Below are 24,717 nucleotides of genomic sequence, written 5' to 3'. Positions count from 1 at the left end.
CATATTGAGTATGGGCCTTTCGTGAGCCATTTGCTACTTTCAGTAAACTTCACATTATTCTCTCAATAGATGCTCACATGCAAATTAATTAGTTTTTTTGACTGTTTACCAAGACTTATTGCCACAAATCACACGATTATGATAACTTGGTGAACACTTCCATTAGCGTAATCCATTTGTCCAGTACTTAGCTTTATGACCCACAAAGCTCTTTACATTCCCGTCAGCCACATTTATTTTTTTGTATTTACTTCTGATTAGCAAATATTAACACGCTAACTCAGTCTGTGAACACTTTGAACGATATACCTGCTAAGTATTAACATCTTCATATTGCCACTATGAGCATTTTAGCATGCTAATGTTAGCATTAAGCTCAAAGCAACACTGTGCCGAGTGAACAATAGCGCTTTTGCTGTAGATCATCTGATGGGTCAATATATAATTGAGGGACTTTTGTAGTCCATAGGATATATCTTTTAATTGTCCCCTGGGGACAATTAAGTTTTCTGAATCTGAATCTGAATCTTGCAAATCTTGATTCCAGATCACATGACCTGCTCCACATGATGTCATTTCCTTCTGACGAAAAGACTGAAAAGACTCCAAGGCTTTCTAGGTTATTTAATATAAAGTGGTCAACAGGTTTGCTACAATATCTTTAGAAATAACTTTTAATTTCAATTTTACTCAACTGTATAATATTTAGAAGATTCTTTCTGTAAAAAGGTCATGTGGTGTTTGGTGATAGGCGGCCATGTTGATTTTAGACCTGAAAACAGCAAAAATGTGAACTATGTTACAAAAAGTCTTGCAATTACTGTATATAGCTGTTGACTCTGATGCTAATTTGTTCACAGCTGAACAGAAAAATGTTCAACCTCACAAGAAAAACCTGGATATATGCAAAGATTTCATAAATACCACAATCAAAATAAGCAAAGTTTCTTCATAAATGCCCATCTTCTAAACTTATATAACGCATTCAAACAGATGACACGTTAATTACAGGGCTTTTTCTTTGTGACATCGTGTTTGTGTCTAGTGAGGTCTAGGATAATCCACGATGCCTACTCCGTCAGCAATGAAAGGGATTTAGTGAACCACACCTAAAGGCATCGGAGGATTCAATGCAGGGATGTAACTGTTCTGGCTGCAGAATGGAAACCAGATCTGCACCACAATTCTGGACAAAGAGGACACATGAACGTCATTTGTGTCAGCTGTTGCGCTGCTTTTGTTAATACAAAAGACTTCAATATGACCCCGGTGAAGAATCACGCATGAGCTCTGGTAACACGAACCAACTGGCGCCGGTGTGAGTCTCAGTAAGTCAGTGGGTGACACAAGCATATCCAGGTATTGTTGTCTGTTTCTTTAGGAAGAGAAGAGGATTATGCATCAGTTATGGGGATGACGCAGGGGAAAATGCCAAACAGCAACAACGCCAAAGTGCATTTTTCACAGAAAACTGAAGTGCTTCTTCACATTCTTGGAAAGGCGCCATTTAGATCAGGCCATTGTCTGTTCCGTAAACAAAGCTATTCACACAATACTGCAGGTGACCTGAAACAGGATTCACTGAATTGTGATTTTCAGAGTGTGAATAGCAAAAATAAAAGCAAATGGGATTAGAAGCATGGACCACCAAGTGTAAAAGTACTCTATCAAGATCTGATCAGTCTGTGTACATAATAAAACAACGTTTACACCAATAAGTTGTAATTTAAAACAGCAGTAAGATGAAAAATGTAAGACAACAAAGAGACTTGAAAACCTAAAACTGAAGCTATCAAGCCAAATTCACATTTCAATCAGACACAATATTGTGTTATTGCATTTACCAACATTATTAAAGCAGCCCAACCCTCCGGAATAATGCTACAATGTCTGTCACAATCACGAAATTAGATATTTTTTTAAAGTTAAATGGTGGAAAAAGGTCAGACTGTTAATCACTGAACTCCACTACCTACTGATCTGAGATTCTGTCAGGTTTATCTGAATTTTGCAGATTGTTGATACAGTTACAGCTTGATGATGTAAGGCTTTGACGTCAACAATATGTATTTAAAAAATGACTTTGGCATGCTGTTATTTAAGTTTTATGATCTTGTTTGTGGCTTCTGTCTCGCCTAAATCCTGCTGACAAAAACGAATCTACAAATCTACAAATTGAATGTATATATTTTTTAAACATCTCCCCTGTCTTTGAGCAACAACACAGCAGTGGAATCACGAGTAAGAGATAGAAATCTGCTGTCAGTGTGATCCCACTTATGCACCGCTGTCATCTTATCAGTGTGATATATCACTACAGGGGACAGTCATGAGATCCTGAAAATCACTATGAACTTGCTGTTGCATAAAGAAACCCTTGGGCCAATCGCCAATAAGTTAAAAGTCCTACACAGACGTTTTAACGTCACTATACAGAATGGTGAATGTGCAGAGTTACATTAGAAGACTGTGTTGACGTTCATGAAGCAGAGAGGCCAGTATGTCGCTGCTACTCACCTTAAATCTGACTTTAAAATATGTACTTATGAGTGGTCACATTGCATTGTTTTGAAATCTCAGTTTACTGATGTGCCCTAATTAAATTAGCATTGCCACAATATAACAATAATAAGGCAAAATGCAACACAATTAAAGCATCACAAGTAAAACTACTCAGCATGTAGAATTATTATTGAATTGAATTATGAAGACAAAAAATAAAATAATAAAAAATAAATAATGAAGCTATTTTATTTAAAACTTTATATTTCTACTTTTATTAGCCTTTTATTTTATGGATTAAATTTTTGGTGAATATTTCTTTGTATAGCAACATTATTTGTTTTTTTATTTTATATTTCCACTTTTATTTGCTTATTCTTTCATGGATTTATTTTTGTAATTTGGCACTCTCAGTACTCCATATAACCAGTCTACGCCTGTAAATATAAAGTGAAAGCTAGGATTTTATTTTGAAAATTATTAAATAATCATCTTTTTTTTAAGAAAGAAAGAAAGAACAAATACATGTAAATTAAAGAAATAAATGAGAAAAAATATAGAATTAAATTATTGTATAATTACAAAATTCTAAATCTTTTTTTGGTGAACAGAATCAAGACTTTTTTGATTTTTTTTTTTAACTCCGCAACTTCAGAATAACAGATTTCAAGATTTGTTTCATATGAATCTTCATTTGTTTGGCAGTAATATTTATTCGTGTATGTGTTTCTTTCTTCAGACACACCTCCTCCCAGTGCCTCTCCAGTCGCCTCCCACTATAAAGCTGAGGGAGTTCCAGTCCGTCCCTGCACTGAGGCGGAGGGAAGCGACCGGCGGGTTTCAGTGGATCCACACCACTTCTCTGCACTGGGGGAAGAAAACAAGTCGGAACAGTTTCAGATCTGTCTACTTTCTGCTCTGATTCAGATCGTCTCATGGGAACAAACCTGCACTTTGCTATACAGGCGTGAAATGTAGCGAAGACTCTGCGGGGTGAAATCGAGTTTTCCGATTATTATACAGACGCGTGAATGTAGCTCCAGACCAGAGAATCAAACAGTTTTTAATTTAATCAAGATGCAGCCTTAAACTCACCGCTTCACACCGTGGGAAATTAATTTTCAGTGCAACTCCTGTCAACATGGAAAGCTACACTCCGTAAACCAGCAGACGAGATGGGGAAATGGGAGTTAACCATGGTGAGTTTGATATTAACTGAGATTAAATAAGTTACTTATGGGAGACAGGTTTGTTTGTATTGAAGCTGCACGCTCAGTTTGTGCCTTATTTTACTTTAACTCGCGCAGATATGCATTTTTTTCTAGAAAATAAGCACTGCTTGTGCCAAACAGTATGCTGATCAAGTGGTTTTCTCATTTGGGTAAAAATATGTCACCCAACAAAGGGACATAAATCAACATATCAGTGTAATTAAAGTTTCAATCATGTACAGTCTTTATTAGTCAGGCCTCTGCATGTTTGTGTGACTCCAATGTGATGTTAATACATGAGAAGCCACATCAAGTATGGAATAGGATTTGAAGTATTTGCATCCTTGTGTCTAAGTCAAGCCAAGTTGAGTAATCGCTACTTATACAGCAGACACTGTGGAGAAAGTGTAAATTTAACTAAAAGGGTTAACATCTATCATATTTGTTATGAAAATATACCTGATTAATCTGAATACTGCTGTTAAGATCCCATCCAATGCTATTTATAACACAAATTCACCCCACAAATGTTGATATAAACATTACAGCAGTGCAGATTTACATATATATTGGAGACATTTATGTCTAAATGTTGAGACTTGACCTCCAGCAGAACCAGGTTCAGGGAGGAAGACTTTCTGCATGGACCGCTTTGACTCTCTGGGGATGGATGATGCCCCATAATCTGTTTAACTGAATCCACTGTATAATCATCCAGTTAGCCGATGAAACATTTTCCCTATTCTGATTTACATTCGGCTGTTATCGGTGCTTAGTACCATGTCTGAGCAGCACACAATGCTCACCACTTTTCTGTTTGTGCAGCCACTACATGATTGCACTTTCTATGGAAAACAATGGGTGTTTGTGCGACGCTGATGGGCAGACAAAAAGGCTAAATGTTGTGCTTTACACGGTTTGAATAATCATTTGCATAATAGCATGAGACGCCCACTGCTCAGATTAGAAATGATTGTTCAGGAGAGGTTTCCTCAGAAAATGTGCAGCTGTGTGGAGCAATTCAGATGTAAAAGCTGATAACATTAGTTGTTTTCTCTGGCGAGGAGGACTTAATTAAGTTATTGATTTCATTCAAGGGTAGTGGTATGGATTTTTGTGCCGGTTGCATTCATATCACCCAAATGGATTCAACAGGAGTCATGCAAGGGCTGGTGTTGACGCCTGGGGTTGTTGTGTGCTGCATTTGGCATTTAAAGGGGCAGTCCACAAATGTTCGTGAAGTTTGAGGAAATCAGTCTGATATCTGATTGCGTGTGGACTCTTTAAATGTCCGGATTTTAAAGTGGGTCATGGAGTTTGGGTGGCATGGTAATTTAGCATTCAGGAGGAAGTAAAATCAAGGATGCAATTAAGTTGCAATGCTGGATCCACTATATTTTATACCTTTATAGAGGCTAAAAGACTGGATATTAGGCCTCATTTGGGTCAGTTGTGATGATAAAAAAGTGTTTTTTGTAGAAGTGCAGTGCCTAATGACTTCAGCAGCCCTTTAACCCTGGTGTTGTCCTACGGGTCAAAATTGACCCGGTTAAAAGTTTGAAAATGTGAAAAAAAAAAAAGTTTTCACAGTGAAACTTCTGATGTCCACATTTTCAACAGTTTTGGGGGAAAAAAAATGTTAAAGGTGTTTCTTAAGAACATTCACAAAAAAATCTATTGATTTTTATGTGAATGTTCTTAAAGAAAATATTACAAGTTTTACTGCTATATATGTAATCACTTAAGATGTTTTTAGGATTTTTTGGAAGATTTTTACTCATTTTTTGAAAATATTTTCAAGAATTTTCTTGCCAAATTTGGGGATTTTAAAAAAAAAAAAGAAACTTTTACGGGAGCCGTTAAAGGAATTATTGGAATTTTATTCCTGAACGTTTTGCAAATTTTCAGAAATTTGGGGAATTTTTCTTGCTGAATTTTTGGATTTTTTTTCAGACAAGGAAAATAAGGAAACAATATTTTTGGTGCCTATAAATGAAGACAACAGGAGGGTTACTGGTAGATAAAGAGAGAAGCTATTGATGTCTGTAGCGACGAATGAACTGAATCTTTTCCACTGGCAATGGATATGCTCAGTGAACAGGTAGAGGAGATCCACCTGAATTTGATTTTGATAAAGAAAAGATGAATTCATTTGTTGATTTAAACAAGTGTCCTCCGATCTCAAATTAATGTTCAGCCTTCATAGAAAAAAGATTTGCATCATATGTATTGTCTTTATAATTTATTAGGCCTCTGAAGTGCGACACAGCTGTTGTGTTTTTGTAGTACAGATGATCTGAGAGCCTGAAGCGACACACTCGGTATTCACATCTGATAAATCCCTGAGTACATTGTGTCAAGGGCTGTTGAACCCTGTCGGTATAAAAATGACTGATGGCTCTCGATGAGATCAAACAAGGTCTGATCTCTCGTGTGAATATTTAATGACAAACCAATGGGTTTAATAAATTCCTGATGCCAGCTGCTCAACTAACAACCTCTAGTGTCCTATTCTTTTACTGGTCATTGGATGGAACTCTGTGACATTTTACATTTGTTTTGCTGTTTTGCTTTCATGTAGTGTCAGATGTACTAACCTTTTGATAGTCCTGTATTTGCCTATAAACACTTCCCTGTATCTACAAAATTCCTTGGAAATTTCTGCCTCCTGTCGTGTGGGAGGTAAAATGAAAATTACATAACCTCAACAATGATTGTTATTGCTCACCAACCTGTTTGGGCAGTTGTTGTAGACTTGGACTAATGATGATGATGATGAGCATGAGTAAATATTACGTATTTGTTGTGGTTCGTATGGGATCAGTGGGATGTTGTGTCACCTGTTTGTCTGCAGGTTCATGTGGCCACAAAGGTTAGCTGGTATTTTTTACCTCCTCATGGCTCCACTTCTAATGTTTTGACCAGATACATTATGATGCATATGTGCATGTGACCCGTATCTGTGTAATCTCAACATATATGATGGTTGCTCTCTCAGTGTGTGTCCTTGCATAAACCTCAAACATTTGCCTTTTCCAGAACCCAGTGCAGGAGTGGGGCGAGGAGGTTGAGGATGGTGCAGTTTATGGGGTCACTCTACGTCGTGAGCCCGTCCCATCTTCCCCCAAACCCAATGAGATGAGTCCATGCTCTGGGTTCGTCCAGTACCGAACCTGCAAGGTGCGGCGTCTGAAGGCCGCCAGCCTGGACCTGCTGGTGAATCACCTCTTCGACTGTCGCTGTCAGGAGCAGGATTACAGCAGGATCTTCCTGTCCACGTACAGAACCTTCACCAGCACCACAAAACTCATTGAGATGCTCTTCCAGAGGTACGACCATTTACATTTATACAACTCTATGCCTATTTCTGTCCCTCTCTAGTCACTGAATAAACACCTTAAAGATCATTTTTGTGTACCCTACTATATTTAGATGGTGTTTTCCATTAAATTAATCCCATCCTACTTTAAAATGCCTTCCTCAAGAGAATGCACCTTTCCACTTGCCGCAGCTCAAGCACACAGCTCACTTATGATTCAAACTAAAACCTACTCTTTATTTATATCATGTTTGAGTAATTCACTGAAGCATGTTTAAACTAGAGGCGTAATGATACAAAGGCCTGATACTGTGTTTTTGAGGCTGTCATTGTTACATTGCCTGGAAACATGGCTGACATTGACAGCATATTTTGCTAATGTTGTGTCGGCTAGCCTATTAAAAAACACCATATGGCCAATTTAATGAGTAGAAAAGTTTATTTTTTTATACTAGAAGACCTCTTTAATGGAATTGTTTGACAGCTTGGGTGTGAAATGGCAGCACTCACACGTCTGTTTGGTAAATCTAAAGCCACCGCCAGCAGACGGCTACGCTTAGCTTAGCATGAAGAGTGACAACAGGGAGAAGCAGCTAACATAGCCACTGTCTGAAAGTTAAAAAAAACAAAAAACTCTGTCAGCACATTTAAAACTCACTAATTAAAATGCCATAGGCCATTATTTTCTTAAAAGTATTCAAGTAGAAAAAATCAGCTTTCAGGCTAGCTTGTTTCCTTATTTCCAATTTTAATACTTTACTAGCTAAGATGGCTTCTGGATAAGGTGCATTGCTGAAAATGCAAGTAGCATTATCTGCCCACTCGCACTTTTAAAGTTCACAAATTAACGACTTGCATCTCATTTGTTTATTTCAACAGAAAGCTAACTGTAAAAACAATGTATTGTGACTTTAGGAGGGGTTAGTGTTGGACTATTCCTTAGCCAAGCACAATGACCAGCATAGAGTAGCTTTAATGACTAACAGTGTTATCTGGCTGCTAGCTTTCCATTTAGCACACAGATATGGGAGTTGTATGAATGTACCTCTCAGCAAGAAAGTCGGTTTAATAAAATGTTAGATTAATGATACAGGCAGGGGTAAAGTGCCAGGCTAGCCGGTTTCCTTATTTCCAGCCTGAATACTTTGTTGAAGTTAAGCTAGGCTAAAATGGCTGCTGGATGTAGCCGTCTGAAACAACAACAACAACAAAAAACCTGTTGTGTGTTGAGAGTATTCTTTCACACTTCATCAGTTTCTCTCTCAGTGCAGACATTGCTTCATAGTTTAGCCCCTTTCTCTGTTATTTTCTCCAGATAAGAAGGTACAGTACACCAAGAAGAACCTCTAATTTCTTCTTGATTCTCGGAAAACAACTTTTGCAGAGTCACCATGTTGTGTAAGGATTCCTTCATTAGCTGTTTCCCTGACAAAGCAACCGTCTCCTGCCAGCTTTGATGTAATAATAAGTACCTGGCAGGTGCTCATTATCTACAGGCTTCCAACAACAACAATTATGCACAGAGAGGTTTTAGACTGTGGTTAGCGGGATTGGAGGTCAGGCTTAGGACGGCTGCTAAGCAGGGGCAAATAATGATTAACAAATATACACAGAAAAAAATGCATGAGGAGTATGACTGTGTGCATTGTGACTTTGTAATTTTCATTACATGCACGATTTTGTTCTTGTTTTTGTGTTGACAGAGACAGTGTTTCCTCAGATCTGGATAACAGTGAATCCTACAGGAGGTAGGTGGATGAATAAAATAAATCTGTTGACGAAATAGAATGCCTACATGTTTCATATCTGGTTTAAAGTGTTTTGTAAATGTTTCAAACATTTCCATTGCCTCCCCAGCCCCCTGTTGGCCTTTGTCCAGTTATGGTTGGATGAGTACAGCGAGGACTTCAGGGACCCTCCCATCCACCCGGCGCTCAGGCTGCTCTTGGATCACCTGAGGATCAGCTCCGCGGTGCATGACAACATGCGCAGCCAACCCAACTTCTGTTCGCTGGCCGGGCAAGCTGAGGTGCTGCTCAAGAGTTTGCAGAAAGAAGGTGATCCTCCACCACTTAACACAACCTGTAGCAATAAGGCCTTTGTCCACATATCATCGTATCACCATGAGGCCAAAATCAGAAGGAAGCATTTTCATGATTTCCATTTGTGTTTCTGCAGCAATTGCATCAAATTCTGCTTCGACAGATCTTGAGCAAGATGAGGAGTTGTCCGGTGACGAGGATTCAGGATGTGAAAGCTCTTTGGATCAAGGTGGTCTAATGGATTTCGTTGCTGCAGCCATTGCTGAAGAGTTCACCCGAATAGACTCTGTATGTTCAATGTTATATTTACTATCCTCTTTTCCATGTTTGTATTGTATGACATGGATAATTAAAGACGAATGTTTGGTTTTCTTGACATTTCAGGCTCTGTTTGTCAAAGTGGTACCGTACCAGTGTCTGGGTTGTGTGTGGTCGCAAAGGGACAAGAAAGAAAACATGTCTCCCACCATCCGAGCCACAATTGCGCAGTTCAACGCCGTCACCAACCAGGTCATCATGTCCCTGCTCTGCCAGCCTGCAGACGCAAGTCCCACCTCCTCCAGGATGCCTCCCACCTCACCACAACAAAGGGCTCGAATCATAGAGAAGTGGATCAAAGTAGCGCAGGTCAGTTGATACCGTAGTATGGTAGAATGATTAGTTTGCATCCATGTTCTGGACAATGTTTAGGTGTTTCAACATTCCCAAAATAAGACTTCCTAGATGTATTTATTAACACAAAGCATGCACACTGTAATATTTTAAAATGATCCAAATCCACTGACTGCATGTTGTTTCTCCTGCAGGACTGTCGTCGGCTGAAGAACTTCTCCTCTCTCAAGGCCATCCTGTCGGCCCTTCAGTCTAATGCCGTTTACAGGCTGAGGAAGACCTGGGCTGCCGTCAGCAGGTAGGGTTGATTATAGCAGTTTAAAGGTCACATTTTACTTTCTGTCTCTAAGGTTGCAGCTATGTGATTTTCTACATAATCATGTTTTAACGAGAGCGTTGAACCCCCATAAAGTGCAATTCAATGACACTGACGTGGCAAGTCAGCAAATATCTCACTTTTGGTTGACCCAGATTCTGTGTCATGTCAGAAAGATTGCAGGGAGTCATCAAAAATTCAAGGATAAGTGAAGGATCACTTCATGTTGTTCTCTTTATGGTGTAAGATTTTCGCAATAAAACAGTAATATGTGAAATTTTAACACCAGTTGTTGTGTATAATGGGAGTTAATGATTAAAACATCTGGCATTGGATTAAACAGCTGTGTCTTTACTCCGCATTGTTTGTGTCCTTTTTGCAGGGATAGCATGGCCACGTTTGATAACCTCTGTGAGACCTTCCCTGATGAGAACTGTGTTCTGACTAACAGAGAGCTTCTGGTAGAGGTGAGAAAAGGACTACCAACATTTACCTAAGAGCTTCCTGTATTAACGCTAAGATGCACAGACATTTTGATTGTACACTTTCCTCAACAGGATAGAATCAATGGTCTGTATTGACACTATAGACACTACTCAGACAGTTCCATGTTTTCCATGAAAACTCCCACTTTTATCCATGTGCTAACATAACTGCACAAAGGCTCTCTAATCATCAGTTAGCCTTTCAACACCATTAGCTAACACAATGTAGCATTAGAACACAGGAGTGATGTTTGCTAGAAATGCTCCTCTGTACCCCTATGGAGATATTCCATTAAAAGTTCCAGCTAGAATAGTCATTTACCACATTAGCAATGTCTAGGCCATATTTCTGATTAATTTAATGTCATCTTCACTGAAAGAAACTGCATTTCTTTCAAAAGTAAGGACATTTCTAGGTGACCCAAAACTTTTGAACGGTAGTGCACATGCCATCTTTGATCTTATGCGATAGCTTCCATAGTTTTGGCAAACAAAAATGACCCATGTGTCAATAAATAGCTGTTACACAATGGACAGCTTCAGGAGAAAGTGACAGAGACTTTATTATCACTGCATACACTGCAAAATACCACAAAAGCCCAGTTTGCACAAATCTAGTACTACCTTTGGACCTCTTGTATATTGTAAGAATTGAGGAAGTCGTACGTGATCTTAGTCCAGTGAAAAATCAGCCATAAAAGTAAAAGTTTTTACTGCAAAGTACCCTCCATATTTTACTTAACACACAAGTCCTGTGATCATATTAACCCCATGTGAAGTGCCAGCTTGGTCATCTGGGGTCAATTTTTTTGTTGTGTTTGTTGGTTTTCTCCCCGCCTCCCTTGTTTCTTTCCCGCTCTATAATTTTAAAGGCTGTGTTGGCACCAACAAATGAAAATTTGAAGGATTTTTGTTGCACATTCAGGAGGCTCATGTTGCTACACAGTATCAAGACTCATTCACGTTTATCTCAGATCCATTAGAAGACGGAAATCTCAATCACAAACATAAGGTGGTCATGTTTAAATCATGCCAGTCCTCTGCAAATAAACATTAACACCACAAATGAAACCAGTTGCTTGGTGAGAAATGTGGGCATGTTTATGCCGATATGATTTGCCACTGGGTGGAAAAAGTGCTGTGTAAGGGTGTTTCCAGCATCGATTCTAATCTGAAAATCTTGTTTCTGTGGCTGACGTTAATGCCCAGATGAATCATGTTACGTACACAGTGCTTTACTCACATAAGTCAGCTGAACAGTGGTGGAAAACAGTTTTTGGACAGCCCTTAAAAATGTACACAATCTCATGAAATATTTGTGGAAAAATCTTCATTGTGTTTCTAAAGGTGTGTCTGCTTTAGACAGACACAAACAAACATTAATGATGGTTTTTTTGTTTGCTGTTTACAAATTAACAAAACTAAATTCTACCAAAATACTGAAAATTTCTTATGTATTTTTATGGAACCACTCAATTGTAAGTTTTTCATGGCTTTTTTAAAGATTTGTTTAGTATTATGGCTGTGATTGTACAAAAAGAAATTGCCCTTGAAGACCTAAAAGTGATTCTCAATGTAATATTTCACAAATGCACGAGGTGTCTGAAAACTTTTTTCCACCACTGATGACATTAGATTTAGTTTGAAGAGATCTTTATCATCAATCGCACAAACCTGACAAGGTGCAAACGTTCCTGTAAATTTCCACAGGAAGGGCATGTTGCTCATTTTGACCCAAATGATGCATCTAAGGGTTAATGTTTACCACTGCAGACCAGTCCACCCACTGCAGTGAAAGCTAAATCACAAATAAAACATCAATTATGCCGTCCATATCCTGAATTCCAGCATTATATGTAGTTTATACTCAGAAAAAAAGTCCAAAGGTTGCACCACATGCTTCTGAACTGGAATTCCTTTTTAATTATTAAAAAGATTGGTTTTAAAGTTAATGTTTACAGAGATGTTTAACAGAGTGTTAATGCGAAACGAGAGGCCTCCAGTACATTGTGTTCCCTTCTTCTTCTTCTTCTTCTTCTTCTTCTTCTGTGCGACCTCCTTTAGGCAACTGCGTCAGAGGCGTCTTGTGTCTAGTTACAGTGAAAGGACTCGAGTCAATAGATCACCAGCGCTTCACGACACCCAGTCAGCTTACATGAGCGTTTTCTGCTCGACAGCAGTCAGAGATTCTTCTCTGGGAAAGATTTTCTCGCGTTTCACTTTTCAGTGCCGTGTTCAGCCGCTGCCTTTTTATGATTGAAGTTTTTATCTGTGTAAACACAATCACTCATACATGTACAGTACCTCAGCCTGTTTGCTATCCCTGTAGACACATAGTCCGTACAAAGACTTAAAGGCTCGGATGTGGCCTCCCTTCCTTTGAAAATATAACTATTACCAGGATATTCAAGTTAATGTGTAATTGGATGAAAAGGTGGAGGTTGTATTTTGCTTTATAAGTCAGTTTACAGTTTGCACACGTGCTTCATTTAACCTTCATGTCGTCCTGTGGGTCAAAATTGACCCGTTTTAAAGTTTGAAAATGTGGAAAAAATCTATATTTTCACAGTGAAACTTCTGATGTCCACATTTTCAACATTTTTGGAAAATTTTTGAACATTTTTTTGATTAAAAAAAAAAAAGAAATGTAAAAAATGTTTAAGAACATTCACAAAAAATCAACCATAATCCAGCGAGTTTTTCTGGATTTTAGTTAGTATTTTTTAATATTCTTAAAGAAAATATTACAAATTTTACTGATATGCATGTAATCACTTTAGATATTTTTGGGAAGATTTTTACTGATTTTTTTGAAAATATTTGACAAATTTGGGGGATTTTTTTACAAATTAAACTTTAAATGGAAACTTAAGGAATTATTGGAATTTTCTTCCTGGAGCTTGGCAAATTTTCAAGAATTTGGGGAATTTTTTTGCAGAATTTTTGGATTTTTTTTTTTCCAGACAAGGAAACAATATTTTTGGTGCCCATAAAGGAGGACTACAGGAGGGTTAAAGCAAACACAAGAGAAAATCCTGTTATTCTGAGATGTTTTTTCAATAACAGACTAGTGTATGCGCCTAAAACCTTTTAACCGACTTGACTCCGTCTGTCTCTTTAACAGGATGGAAGCCAAGCGGCTGTGGATAACGTTTCTCCAAAGATATCCAAGAGTTGTCCGCTCCCCAGACAGATGGTAAGCCGTACATCAGGAGGAGAAACGGCATTTTGAAGACGCAACACGAATATCACCGACTTCAAACCGCCAAAGCGCATCGTGTTTTTATTGTCTCGGAGTAATTTTCATCTGAGTCAGAGTTTGCTTTTCAAACATGCAAAGCTGCTTTTCATATTCAACGACTCTAAAAGCCACAAGAGAGCTGATTTCCCTGAGTGTGGGTGGAGTGTCTCCGGCGTGGCAGAGGCCCAAACCTATCTTTAGACCCGCTCATTGCTGAACGAGTTTCAAATGGCCACAGATCACCCGGACAGTAATAATAGACCAGGCCGGGGTCTTTTATGAGTCGTATGCACATTCTCCTGGGCTGTAATGTGAAGCCACAGTGCTGCTAACTGCGTCCCACTTGTGTAAAAAAAGCTAATGACTCGATCCAAAGTGGGTAAATGACTCGATCCAGTGGCACAGGAAGATTTCGCTGTAACACTCATGTATTTCCACGCTGTCTGTTTTGTAGAGCGTCTCCAGTGGAGTGATTCCTTACCTGGGCACCTACCTGACCGTCCTCACCATGCTGGACACTGCACTGCCAGACACTGTGGAGGTACAACACGCAGTAAAAACTCATTCTACTCCACTGTTTGGGCTTGAGAAGTTTACTTTAAACCCCCATTAACATTCATAAGCAGTGGATTAACACTCCAAATTTGTCAGAGGCTTTAAAGATGTAATTTTAAAGAAAAATACAGACATTTATGACAAGCCATTTAAACATTTAGTGGGTCAATATATAATTGAGGGACTTTTCAAATTCATGGGGTAAATCTTGCTTACATTTGTATTAAAAGAAAAAAATTCTGTTCATTATGATCATGTCTTTACAAATTCCATCATTACTATGGAAACAATCACTTATTAATAAAAACTGATTGGATATCACTAAACATATCGACAAAATAACTGTCCAAATTTAACAACAACCATCTTCTAATTGGATGAACAACAATAAAATGAACTTTCTCAAAAATGGTTTTGATTAAAAATCACTAAATAAGCTCAGGTCAAGCTTCAGCTGCTCTCATTGGCTCTTATTCTGTACTTACCAGCTTACTGTGGTTTGGTTTTTACAGCAGAAATATAGAATTTCTGTGGGGTAATGCTTCATTCATTTTGTCGTGTTTTTGCTCTAACAGTCTCTTGTTTTGACAGGGTGGACTCATAAACTTTGAGAAGAGGAGGAGGGTGAGTGCTTCCTCTTATGTCATCTTTTACCATTTTATTTGCCTTTTATTTCCACCGTTATGTAAAACAAAGTGTCCAATCTGTCAGCACTACGTGGTAGGGTGTGTGTAGTACATGTGCTCTGTCAAAGTCAACAACACATTCCTCAGGACGTGTCATGCTAGAAGCTAATCGTGCTGTGCTTTTTTTTTTCGTCATTAACACATGCTCAGGGAACACTGTGGCTTTGTATCTTGTGTTGTATCACCTTGTTGCTCCAGGATAGTTGTGCAACCACACAAACGGCAGGAGTCGGGACATGTTGCAGCGCTGTGACGCTCTTTCTAACCCGTTTCTCCATCCACATCTCTCTGCCTACAGGAGTTCGACGTTCTGTCACAGATCCGAGTGCTGCAGGCGTCCTGTTCCCAGTACAGCCCCCCCACCACCCCAGAGTCGCTGCCTGGCTGCAGGGACACCGGCTGCTCTCTGATCAGGAGAGGTGAGCTCCACAAAGTGTTTTATTCCCCGACCTTTAACACACACGGTGTCACGCAGAGGGAGTTATGCCAACAGGCTGATAAAGTCTGCTGGTTGCGAAATCTTAAAAGCTGCATTGTATCAGCTTTCCTTCTGTCACGGAGGAGAGCAGTCTCCATGGAGATCAATAAAGGTGTGTTGCCTTAATAGTGTTCCTCCCAGGGTTGTGTGTTGGGTGAAATGTGCCCCATAATTTATCAAAGTGTGCAGTTAATCAGTTCCTGCTGTCGACTGAGACATGGAAGTAATCATGGAAACCGTTTGTTTGACATTTATAGGACAGTAATTTGTAATTTGTGTGAGTTATATGACCAAACCTTGGCAATTATTACGCATTCGTAGTTCATAAAATCTAGTCCTGTTTTAAATGGTAGAGGTTGGATAGGTGGAGTATTAGCAAGGAATGAACACATAAATAGAAAAGAACATACAGGTGGTCCTTGGTTTATGACGTCCTCGACCTACGGCGTTTCATCGTTGCGTCATGGTCGAATACGTCGTCACACGGTGCTGTAAGACGGCTTTGTTTCCATTCTCCGGTTGTACACCACCTTGGATTGTACTACATTCACTAACTTTTTGCCCTTCATTATGGCTCCCAACCATAAGTCAGACTCCTCTGATGGCAGTGCTTCAAAGAAAAGGACAGCCATCTCCATGGAAATGAAATTAGCCACAATAAAATGTTCGGAACGGGGCAAAACATTGACGAATATCGGTCAAGTTATAAAAACAGAGAAAAGACAAAATGTGCGCGTTTTGTCTTGTTTTTAAAGAGCTGTGCACCTTTCTCGGCCACTAACGCACACAAGAAAGTGTATTATTGGACACTTTGGGTCTCCATAATGTAGATTTGTGTTTGGAAATAACTGAGCAACTACAGTGAGCTCTGGTAGCCAACAAATAACGGAGTGTCCTACCTACAGAAAAAAGTCACAAATGATTAAAAAACAATCATTGTCACAAACACCATCTCCATGTAGTGCTTCTAGGCCAACAAATCAGTAACAAGAACAACATTTTTCTCTGCACATTTGAGGCTGTAATTGAGGATTGCAGTACTTATGTGTGTTTTGTTGCAGCTACGAACTGTCCAGACAGCTGGAGCCTCCCGTGGATTTATGCTCACCAACTGCCTGGAGCCACCGCACGCTCACTAAGAAGCTCTCCTCGTGAGTATCATTCTCTGGTTTGTCTGGTTTGCATATTCAGACACATTACATGCACTCTGTACACACAGCACAGAGCTGGAACAAACAGGATCTGTCGTGCCACTTTGTTGCCTCTACGTGAAAAGAATGCCAAGTTTCATGCAGTAAAATGAAACTCCATTCAATTATATCATTCTATATAAACTGCATTATTCTTCTTTACATTTCTGTTACATTTCTGTCCTCAGTTTCCTCTCAGTGACTGATGGACCCAAGAAAGTCCCTGCAGACCAGATCAGCGTTTCATCGTCTGGATCCAGTGGATCTGAGATGGAGGATGTCTCCTCTCCAAACTCAGCCTGTTCCATCAGACTGCAGGTAAACAGCTGTGTGTGTTTACGTGCATGTTTCACTCCCATTGTCTCATATCTTTGTTTTCTGTCTGTCCTTTGTTGTCAACAGCAGCGTCTTTGTTAAAAGCTTTGTCATGCCGTACCGTCATCAAAGTGGGCCTCTGTATTCAGAGCAGCATTCACCGTTTACACAAACAATCGTCCCATTGGAGGCAGTCGAACAAAACCCCGAAGCATTTCCAATGAGAAGTAAAATGCACTGAATGGCTTTTAAAACTTGCATAATCTTCCTCCACAAAAGATCCTTTTTAAAGGGTCATCGAAACTAGTGTGAGCTCTCCACAAGTGGAATTTCAATTGAGCAGGTCCTTAACTGAGGGTTCGGTGCTACAGAGCTCTCACTGCTTCACCGCTGAATGGCTGAGCTGCTGCCTGCAGAGCGATCAGTCCTGAAACACTACAGGGGTCAATATATGACAGAGGGACTGTGGAAGTCTATAGGATATACCCTGCATACGTTCATTATGATCATGTCTGTACAAATTCCAGAATTATTTATGATGTAATCAATCCCTTATTAATAGAAAATGACTTGATATCACTGAAATGTCAACGGAATAACCGTCTGAATTTAATAGCAACCACCTTCTAATTACCTAAACAATAATAAAATGAGCTTATTCAAAAAGTGTTTTGATTGTGTTCTTTTTATTAAGTTGAGATAATCATGACAAATATTTCTTTTTTGGTAATATTAGTATATACAATAAAGTAGTATGAGTCAAATGTGGATTTATGGCATGTCAACAGGTTTACTACAATATCTTTATAAATAACTTTCAGTTTCAATTCTACTCAATTTTATATATAATATTAGAAGAATCTTTGTGTAAAAATGCCATGCGGTGTTTGGTTATAGGCGGCCATGTTGGTTTTACGCCTGAAAACAGCAAAAATGTCGACTATGTTGCAAAATGTCCCCAAATTTATATGTTGACCCACAAACACCATCTTCTCCAATGATATATATTCCCAGTAGCACTCGTCGGTGCTCTTACACCCGTTTCTGTTCCTCTTCTCTCCTCTGCAGTCCTTCCACAGCTCTTACACCAATGTGTCCGAGGCCTTCTCTCCCTCCTCGTCCTCGCCCTGCTCCTCGGCTGATTCTCCAGACGTATCGTCCAGTTCGTCCTCTGACTGCGTTCCCGACCTGTGCTCCGGAGCGTTGTCCTGTGGCGGTGCTCATCCGAAGCCTCCTCTGGCCTCCCAACACAAACGCTCCGTGTCCATGACCTCCCTCCCCGTTTATAACCGCCAGGTGGCCGACTCCTGCATCGTCAGGGTGAGCGTGGACCTGGGACACAACAACGGCAACATGTACAAAAGCATCCTGGTGAGTTCATCCTGGAGGAGTCAGATTTATTCATTTATTTTTTGGGAATGTTCTGAAAAACATTTTTAACATTTCTTTTTTTTCACCAAAAAATGTTCAAAGATTTCCCAGAAATGTTGAAAATGTGGTCATCAGAAGTTTCACTGTGAAAATATATATTTTTTCCCCACATTTTCAAACTTTAAAACGGAACAATTTTCACCTGCAGGACAACAGAAGAGTTAAGGTTATGCTTCTGTATGTTTCACAGTTGACCAGTCAGGACAAAACCGCTCACGTGATTCAGAGGGCGTTGGAGAAGCATCACCTTGAAGACATGAACTGGCAGGACTTCACCCTGACGCAGGTCATCTCCCATGAAAGAGGTCAGAACAGGAGAACTCTCAGAGCAAATCACTGCATAAATACTGCCAATAAAAGGGAGCACGCTTCTGACAGTTCATCCTAACTTTTCTGTTTACAGAGCTGCTCATACCAGACAAAGCGAACGTCTTCTATGCCATGTCCACGACGGCTAACTTTGACTTTGTTCTGCGCAAGTACCACAAAGGCCAGAAGAAACCGCTGAGGGCTACTTCTAGTCTGGGACGATTCACAAAGTAACACCTCTGATGTAGAAATTCTGTGACTTCCGGATGAACTGAGGACTTGAGGTGCTTCTGGAAAAGAGGCTTTATTTTAGCAGTTGTTTTCTGTGATCCTTTATTGGATCCTAAAAGGGCTGAAAACATGATATGGAAACTGTCGAAATATTGCAAAAGCACTTTATGAAGAAGAATACCTAGCTCAACAGGGACTAATGGAGCATAAAAACACGTGCTGTTGGGAGCCCAACAAATGTATAAAAAAGTCATTCCTTTCCCAGGAGTGTGTTGGTAGATAATGACTGGTACTAGTCCTCGCTGCTAATAATTCTGTGGAGCTCGCAAAGAACCGGCTCCCTCCCAGGACGCGACATGTGCCGACATCGGTGACCTATTTCTCCAAGGACATTGACTAACGACTGGCCGCTTCCCAACGCAGCTGGACGCCTTTAATAACCCGTGTGTTAAAAAGGGAATCGAGGTCAGCTGCTGCGTGCGGCGGGCCGTAATGAACTCACTGGGAGGCCGACAGCGTTGGAGACGAGGTCACTGTCGCTGCCGTCTGAGGAGTGGGCGGGGACGTTCTCACCGGAGATGGCTGCGTACCCTGGGAGCTTCAGACCGGCTCCTCCGGCGTTGCTGTGATACTCGCCGTGTGCGGCTGGCAGCCCCGACCGGAAGGATGGCATTCCTGAGGCTGGGTAACCGCGGTGACAGCAACAGCAGCAGGGACTTTGATTGACTGGAGTTGATGTGCACACGGCTGCTGCATAGGCGGACTGTGCTTTCAGTGTTAGTGTCATGCTTTTAGAGTGTAGATTTCACAATGTTTAGTATTTATTTCACTCCACTGTGATTCACTTTTGACTGCACCTTTTTTGTTCGTAGGAAAATAAAAAAAATCTAAACGCACTGTTTTTTTTGAAACATCTACCATTAGCGTGATTGTAAATATTTTAGTGATGTTTTATTTCTTGATGAATCCTGAGAATATTTAAAATGTTAACGCGACAATATTCTTTTTCTTTTTAAAAATTGTATTAAACAAATTTAGTTCTGACTTGTGAAGACCGGATGTAACTAACTGTGCTCGAATGCTTGATTGAAAGCCTCATGAGGGTTTCAGTGCAGATGTAATCATTTCAGTCAGCTCACGTCAAGACTCTGGTCGATAATGATCATATGTTCGGACAGAGGAGTTACACAAGGAGTAGACTCGCTAGTTTTACCACTAAGAGGTCTACTTGGAAGGTCTGGGAGTGGAGAGCCTTGCTCAAGGGCACATGAGTGAATGAACAGACATCTGTGGACCTGTTCTGCCCACATTATCTCTGGAAACACTTTCTGGATGACTCTCTTCTCCTGACACTGCAGTAGCCCCTCGTTTGACACATGAGAACAGAATGAATAGATTATCTTGGCGTATAAAAACCGCCGCTTGTTCACTTTTGTAATTACTGAAAATAATGTCAGTTGTAAACAAAAAGGAATAAACTATTTTTAATCTACAATTTGATATGGATGTATCTGAATCTTCCTATTGTACACTCTCTTTTTGCTATTAAGCTCAAAGTAGCCAGAGGAAATATTATGTGTTATAAATTAATGTTGCTTCCTTTTCAAAGCATAAAAGAACACGTTTTTTTCTCTCCCTATCCCTTCCTCTCTGTGGGGGCTCATTTTTAAATATGTTAAGTGTTTTCTGAGTAATATAAAAGATAAAGATGAGAACACTAATTGTAACACCTCAAAGAATACTTAAAGCAAATTCACTATTTATTTTAACATAATAATGCAGTATAAAAACGAAGCTACTGAAATGCATACACATACATAAAAGTAGTCATCAAAATTCAGAATGTGTAGTTCAGACTGCACTAGCTAACTCAAGGTTCAACTTTCTCTAGGTCTTTCAACCATCCAATGGCTTTATTCAAACAAATATTATCTTGGGATCTATTTTATTAATAAACCTGAATTTAATGCTATTTTTTAAACTTTTAAAAATTAATATATATATATATATATATATATATATATATATATATATATATATAGGAATAAATCACAAGAAACGTAACTCCACAAAAAACTAACTAATGTAATATGCCACAATTATTCCAAAAAGCACATTTTCCTGTCAACAGTAGTCTTTCTTTCACTTTTATTGACTGAATTCTGCTGAGAAATTCTTCAGTTTCAAACAAACAAAAACAAATACATGATATCATGACGCAAAGTAACCATTTATAGGTAGATGTTAACAACAACACCAATTCCAAACAAACAAATAGATAAACAAACAAATTCACGTTTTATCTGTTTCCTGTTACGCATGACGTCACTGACTCTGGAGGTCCTTGTGCGTGCTACGTCACTGCTGAAGTCTTGCAACTGAAGGAGTGTTTTTTCCCCTTTCAAACCTCGAACAACCCCCAGAAAGCCAGTTTTCTTCAGCTGCCAGGGCTTTTTCCGCTGACTGGAAGTTCCTTCACGGTGTCGTCCTTCCCAGTAGCGTATTAGCGACGTCTTCGGGCCAGACAGAGAAGAAAGCTGCTCACACACGGTAAGTTTTGCTGCTTTCAACAAGGACACTGACGCCTCCTGCAGATGCTTCCAGACAGGTGCACGACATGGTGCAATCAAACAATTAGCTTCCACTCACGCTCTGTGGCAGCTATGAAGATACTAAACAGGGCTGCAATTTCTGATTTTCCATTAACATGACAAGAGGAAAATATTTAAGAGACTTTGAGAGGAGGTTAATTGTTGTGGCACAGCTGGCAGGAGCTTCAGTCACAGAGACTGTTCAGCTGGTTGGTGTTTCAGTTGGAATAGTGAGCAAAATGTGCGATTGTTGCTTAAGATTGTCACTTATTCATGTCAAGTTAATCCTAAAGTTTCAGTTAAAAGCAACTGAAATCTTTTACAGAGATTACAGACATTTTGTTGCTCGTACAAAAAAAAATTCTTCAGCTTTACAAGTCAACTGAAGAAAATCCTTGTCGACTGAAATAATACCTACTCTTTAAGCAAGCACTTGGTTGTAGGGGGGAAATCTGCAAGTTAAATTATATCTAGGTGAACTAAGTTTACATGAGTCACAGTGCTCGCTGCTTTTCTAGTCTTATTTCCGTAAATAAATTATACATAGACATGTATATTTAGTGTTGGCAGCATTATAAATCATGTTGATCCTCATTATTTTGCTCTGAAATGATAACAAACCTGCCAATACACATATGATTTGTTAAAGTAGAACTCTCTTGTAATTCAGTAACTATTTAGGAATTATGCAGACAAATTAACTTGCTGTTTTTAGAAGATCTGCCATGTTGGTTGTTAATATACAGATTAATGTTCTTACTTTTTGGCCATCTGACTGAACCAAATTCACCAACAACTTCCTTGACATGATGCCATTTAGTTTGACGCTGAATGGGAGTAAATGTTCAGCAAACATAACCAAACTGTTAAATAAAGGTTAAGCAAACCCAGCATTCTCCCACAGCCTGGGTGATTTCAAATTTGTACAAATGCAACGGTGTTCACATTTAATCTGGTCCTTTTGCTCCCATAAATAATGGATTTATTCTGCATAAAGTTGTGCTTTCTTGCCAAGCAAATGCCTGACCAGTGACCTGTTATTGACCCAGACACTGCAGTCCTACTAAAATTTAATTTGATTTAGATCTGTGGAGAAGACATCAGCGAAAAGGGTCAGAAATTGTGACTGACAACACATATTTGATGACTGCGATGCTTATGCTTTAATATGAAATCTAAAGGATAGAAACAGAGGAGCAATTTTTCCTCATGGGACTGAGAATGTCCGTGTAGGATGTGATCAGACTGCCAGCAAGAACAGTGGAGTGACAGTTGGCACATTTGAGGGTGCAGTGGTGATAAAACCATAGACACAGGTCCACAGAGAGGTGAAAACTAGTGATACAGTCAGATTAGTCATCCTTTTTTTTGATGAAGCATTTCTATCCTGATGGGAGTGCTGTCTTCCAGGATGATAATGTGTCCATTCATAGGACATGAGGGCTCACTGAATGCTTTGAAAATAATGTGAATCACACGCTATGACCTTCAAAGTCACCAGATCTGAAACCAGATGAACACCTATGGGAGAACGTGTTATCCAGCGCTCTCCGCCACCATCTTCCAAACACTAAATAAGTAGAATATCTTTTGGAAGAATGGAGTTCATCCCTCCAGTAGAGTTATATAGACTGCAAAGAAGTACTGCAGTAGCTGAGGTGGCAAATGGGCCCCCACCTTAAGACACTTCATGTTGATTTTTCTTTTATTTTGTCACCTGTTTGTAGATATCTGCCCATCCTTAATAGAAAGAACTGACTGGCAATCTTCATCGATCTTTGTTTAATCAAATTAATCTTTAAATGCCTCAATAAATAAGTGCCACAGCCACTCTGTAGATTCCTCCAAAGACAGGTCAGCAGAAGCTCCACCTACAACAAATTCAAAGTATCCTACTGCAGAACTACATTTAAATAGACAGCTTTTTCAATCAAAGGGTGTCACATCTGGCATGAATTACCAATAGAAAAAAATTATGTTTGCAGATTCAAAAACTTTTACAGCAAAAGCTGCATATTGTCTTTAAAAAAAACAAAAACAAGAATGTACCCCCTATGACATCCAACTGGCTGTGTATTGTGTCATTATGTGTGTAACATAGTTTGTAATGTTGTCTGTACTGTTTTTATTGCCATTGTTGGTCCTCTGAGTACTTTTACTGTGCTCTATGAGTGAAAAGTGTGTTCCAGTGAGCAAGAAATGTGTTCAGTCTTTGGCAAAAGGAGTGCAAGAGTGGAAACTGTGTGCAAACCATGAATAGTGTCCAAAATGTTGACACCAAAGTCCTGTTTTGGAGAAATGTGTGCAATCAGTTGGTGGCTGTGTGCAGTGAATGGAATTTAGTGTCCTATCAATCGAGAAAAACTGTAAATGCTTGGTCCCTGATCAAATAAGTAAATAAAATAAAATTGTGACCACTCAGTGGCGCCAGAGAGCTGTGTGTTCATACACCAGTGAGCTCCTTTAGCGGTAAGCTGCACTGACATGGAGACCCCACACGGCTGCAGTCGTGTCTTGGCAGCTGCAGCTTTCTCCACAGGGTGTGAGCATTTGGTTTCTTGAAATATTAAGCGCTCTTGTCGCTTTAACCACTACAGAGCTGCTGTGTCTGTGCATATTTTAATAGTGAAAAACAGCAGGTTGCTTTTGCTCAACTTTTGCTGAGGGAGACGGATTTATTATCTCCTAAATAGAAAACATTCCCGCATCACTGAGCCCTAAACCACAGCAGCTGGACTCAGGACAGGTCAGCACAGACCTGAAAAGCCTCCGTCCTCTGTCGTGCTGCTGGACCTTCTACCATCTCAGAGCACTTGGCTGCAGGAGATGCACACTCAGCAAAGGGATGTGGGCTTGGATTCATTAGATGAGGGCTTGCCTCACGATGTGTGTCTGTGTGTAGGGGGGTTGATGCGTAGGTCAGCAGTTCTGGAGGAGAAACAGGACACTGGCCCTCATCTCATACTTTCTCATGTATTATGTATGCCTGTGATGTCCGGCTGTGAGGCCAGCTGTGTGAGAGCTGCACACGAGGCTGCTCATTGTATCAGTTCTGCCCTCAGCCCAGACAGATCTAAAATGATATTCATCCGGCTTTGGAGTTGTTCGCTGCAGGCCGGATGAGACGTGAAAATCCTGATCTGGATTTGTCCAGGGAATCAGTACAGCAGGTCTGTAATGAGGATTGATGAGACACGGAGTTT

At 39.7% G+C, this 24,717-nt stretch overlaps 1 protein-coding gene across 1 annotated transcript; it reads left to right on the top strand.

The window, feature by feature from the left end:
- Window positions 1-3,306: 3,306 nt before the first annotated feature.
- Window positions 3,307-20,423, top strand: LOC110952756 (ral guanine nucleotide dissociation stimulator-like 1). Its single transcript, XM_022196461.2, is given in 18 exon segments — window positions 3,307-3,701; window positions 6,753-7,042; window positions 8,736-8,780; window positions 8,890-9,089; window positions 9,211-9,362; window positions 9,459-9,701; window positions 9,881-9,984; window positions 10,385-10,469; window positions 13,612-13,683; window positions 14,183-14,269; window positions 14,875-14,907; window positions 15,268-15,346; window positions 15,349-15,388; window positions 16,509-16,598; window positions 16,826-16,955; window positions 18,021-18,323; window positions 18,574-18,688; window positions 18,787-20,423. Coding segments are annotated over 18 exon segments (2,232 nt in total). The 5' UTR covers window positions 3,307-3,677; the 3' UTR covers window positions 18,927-20,423.
- The last annotated feature ends 4,294 nt before the right edge of the window (window positions 20,424-24,717 follow it).

This window comes from Acanthochromis polyacanthus, chromosome 21 (genome assembly GCF_021347895.1).
Source record: "Acanthochromis polyacanthus isolate Apoly-LR-REF ecotype Palm Island chromosome 21, KAUST_Apoly_ChrSc, whole genome shotgun sequence".
NCBI lineage: Eukaryota > Metazoa > Chordata > Actinopteri > Pomacentridae > Acanthochromis > Acanthochromis polyacanthus.
The sequence above is the reverse complement of the archived record's forward strand: the minus strand, read 5'-3'. Positions and strand labels throughout refer to the sequence as shown.